At 36.5% G+C, this 3530-nt stretch overlaps 1 protein-coding gene across 1 annotated transcript in view; it reads left to right on the top strand.

Annotated features, from left to right (window-relative positions):
- Nucleotides 1-3530, top strand: part of LRRC28 (leucine rich repeat containing 28) — a 132950-nt gene that overhangs the window by 81171 nt on the left and 48249 nt on the right. Inside the window, exon 5 of the mRNA XM_012643669.1 lies at nt 2508-2714. Within this exon, the coding sequence (XP_012499123.1) occupies nt 2508-2714 (207 nt within the window). The remainder of the gene's footprint in view (nt 1-2507; nt 2715-3530) is intronic.

The following is a 3530-nucleotide window of genomic DNA, read 5'->3' as shown; positions in this document are numbered from 1 at the left end:
ATCTTTGACTTTTTACTATCTTATTATTTTCCATATCCAATCAAGCCTACTTCATACTTCTGTTAAAATATCTCTGGAATTTACCTTCAAATTCTATTGCACTTGCTTCTATGTTCTCGTCAAATGTCTACTTGTTTTCTTAGTGTAGGATCTTCTTCCATGCCATCACTTTCTACGTATTTGCCAGTCTAACCTCTCCAAAAGAGTCCTTACATCCTTTGAGAATCTTCAGGAGATGTCAGTTCTCACTATAATAAGTACAGATTTCTCATTATCATCCCTGTCTCCACCAAGCCCTCTGTATTGGATTTATTTTTTGTTCTTCTCTCATTGGTCGTTGGTGTCTTTGGTATTTGGTGGGCCCCAAAGAGCCCACCGTGTATGCTGTATTTAGTTTTTCCCTTCCATGCCTTTCTTCGTACTTTCAACCCCACCCCCATGCCCTGCTGGGAAAGCTGTATCCCTATTCCTTTTGACATATTCAAATTCCCATCTTCAATAAATTTCGCGAAAGCTTCTACAAGCCTGCATTTAGCTCTTCTTTCTCAGAGCTCCTGTGGCACATTGATGTGATAGGATTCTCAGTGGCAGAGGCCTTTGTCTCCTTCTCTTGGCCCTGGCCCCATGGTGTGTAGTGGATTGGTTGCTCTTCTGTCCCACTTCACTCCTATAATCATTTTGTGAAATTAGGTCAGAAAGGTTGTTTTTTTAGTTCTTTTTTTGTTTGTTTTTTTTATGTACTTCTAAAACATTATGATTCTTCGTCCAACTCTCTCATCCCCACACACCCCAAATCAGAAGCATTTTTGTTTTGTGAAATAGACAGGCTTACTAGGTGGAGCACTGTGCCAGCGGAGCCAATAGTGAAATCGACTCCCATGTGTACCAGTTAAGTTCAAATAAAACAAAACTTCCATTCAGAGTCACAGGCTGTGTACTGAATTCTGCCTACCCATCTTCAAATGTGTATTTTGTTCAGTATTTGGGGAAATTGAGCAATAAAGTGTGAAATTCCTAGCACAAATTTGTAAATATTATAAAAGTAACTAGAAATTAGTGTATTTTGCACTTGTATTACCATATTACTTTTATACAAGTGAAGTAGTTATTAAAAATATTCTTACTAACAAAATGTCTATAGCAAAGACCAGCAAACTTTCTCTTGAATGGCCAGATAGTAAATATTTTTAGGCTTTGCAGGCTACATGTGGTCTTTTCACATGTCCTTTGTTTTTGTTTTTCTTGTTTATCATCCTTTGAAAATGTAAAACCAGATTCAGCTTGCAGGCAGTACAAAAGCAGGCCATGGGCTGCCAACCCCTATGAGCCGGGATTTGGCCTTTGAGCCATGGCTCACCAATCCCTGGTCTGTAGCAATATGAAAAGCTGATCTGTTTATTGAGCATCTGAGAGGGCAGAAGACTTTATTATCCAATAGAGAAGATGTTGCTACTACTAATCCAAGTCCTGAACAAACCAGAATGTGCACAGAGGGGTACAATCAAGTGGCAGAGTATGGGAAACCTTAACCTAAGAGGAGTGGCTCAGCATCGGGGACAGGATTAGAGAAGAGCAAACGGTGGCATCATAGAGGTCTTTGACATTTAAGTGTCCATGATGCAGAAGAAGTAGGCTTATCCTGCACAGTGCTTGCTGTAGAGTCTTGAGTGGAATGTGCTGTCCTGGGAAAGTGTCAGTGTCCTTCCCCTAAAATGGTGATTTTCCCTGAGAAGGACTAAGTTCCTTGCAAAGAACTTCCCATTCTTCATTGAAGACTTGGCGATTGATGTACAAAAAAGACATAATTGTACTCACCATGGAACAGATTACAACTCCAGACATCGATGATGAGGGAATTTTGGAGTAAATGGAAGTATTTAATTTGGGTGAAATTAAAGTAAGTCTTTATAGCTATGTATATTTTGAGTGGATTTTAAAAGGAGCCACATGGCTGGACAATATCTAAAAATGTTACTTAACAATAATTTCATTTAATTATTATAATTTTTACTATAGTGAAAATTTCCAAAAGATATCCAAATTCTTACTCCAGAAATCTTCTATTCAGTTCATATAAACCAATTGCACTTATTTGAATGCTATGATTTATGTCTCCTATTTTCTACTTAGTAAAATCACACAAGTAGCAAAAATCAGGTACCTTGGAGTGACTAATCATTCTTTTCTCACCCTAGCAGCAACTTTGATTCATCAAGAAGCAGAAGCCATAGTAATAGACTTCTGGTTCAGATTTACTGCTTTGTGTTATTCCTTTCTCCACTGCCAGCCCTTTTCTCCATTTAAGAAACTCTAGGAGGCTAATTTGAAGACACTGGATTATTTGCATGCTAGCCCTAAATCCCGTGCTTTAGCATTCATGTCTATGGAAATAGTTGCAGTTTCTGATTTTATTTGGTTGAACTGTTACCATATTGATTCATTTTATTTACTTTATTTAATTCAATTCATCAGGATGCGATTTATCTTAATTTTGATTTTGGTTGTAGAGGTTGGCGATTTGAAGGAGCTGCAGACACTAGACATTTCTACCAATCGTTTGCTAACTTTACCCGAGAGGCTTCACCTGTGCCTTTCTCTGCAGTACCTCACTGTGGACCGAAATCGTCTATGGTGTGTGCCGCGCCATCTCTGCCAGCTGCCCAGCCTCAATGAGCTCTCCATGGCTGGAAACCGTCTTGCATTTTTGCCACTTGGTAAGTGATCATGTTTATATCGTAAAGTAAAACAGCCAAAGAATAAGATGGAAAGCCTTTGTTTCTTTGACTAGGACCAAGTGGTTTCCTTTTTTCTGTTTATCTTGAAGATTTCTTCTCTAAACCTGTTTTTGCAGTGAACAAAGCAAATGTTCCCAGTTAACAAATGAAATTTATTTCAGTTAGGAATTTCACATTTTAAAAAAGAAATCTGTGATAAAAATTTGTTTAGGGACAAAATATATGAGATGATTTACTCTGAGAAAGGAATTAAAGTATATGTGTGTATATAACTATAAATTTAACAGAAACTGTTGAGCAACATGAAAGGATAGCTACTGGTACAAATATATCTGCTTAGATACTGACTTCTGCATAGAAAAACTGGTATTGGGTATTCTAATAGTTAGTACTGCCAGATAACCAGACTACAAAACTTTAAAGACTTTAAAATTGGCTGATTTGCCTGCTGAGCTAGAAATGTCTAATAAATAACATGTTATCCACTGCAGATTTCTATAGCTGGCCCATTTTGACATATGTCAAAGAACATAGGTCTTTAATAAAACAGTATATTTATTTCACAGAAAACTGAATAATTTTGTTGATCTGTAAGAAATAAAAGTGCCATTTTAAAAAAATTAAAATATGAAGCTCTATAGAACTCTAAACTGTCACAATAAGCATCATATGATTTTACTCATAAAAGCATATTTATAATGAATAATTTATCTCTGAGGGCAATGAAGTGAATAATTTACTAGTCCCTGAAAGGAAATATTTTCTAACATAATATAGTGCACATATTATTTTCAA

The sequence above is a fragment of the Propithecus coquereli genome, unplaced genomic scaffold (genome assembly GCF_000956105.1).
Source record: "Propithecus coquereli isolate 6110/MARCELLA unplaced genomic scaffold, Pcoq_1.0 Scaffold20, whole genome shotgun sequence".
Lineage (NCBI taxonomy): Eukaryota > Metazoa > Chordata > Mammalia > Primates > Indriidae > Propithecus > Propithecus coquereli.
The sequence above is the reverse complement of the archived record's forward strand: the minus strand, read 5'-3'. Positions and strand labels throughout refer to the sequence as shown.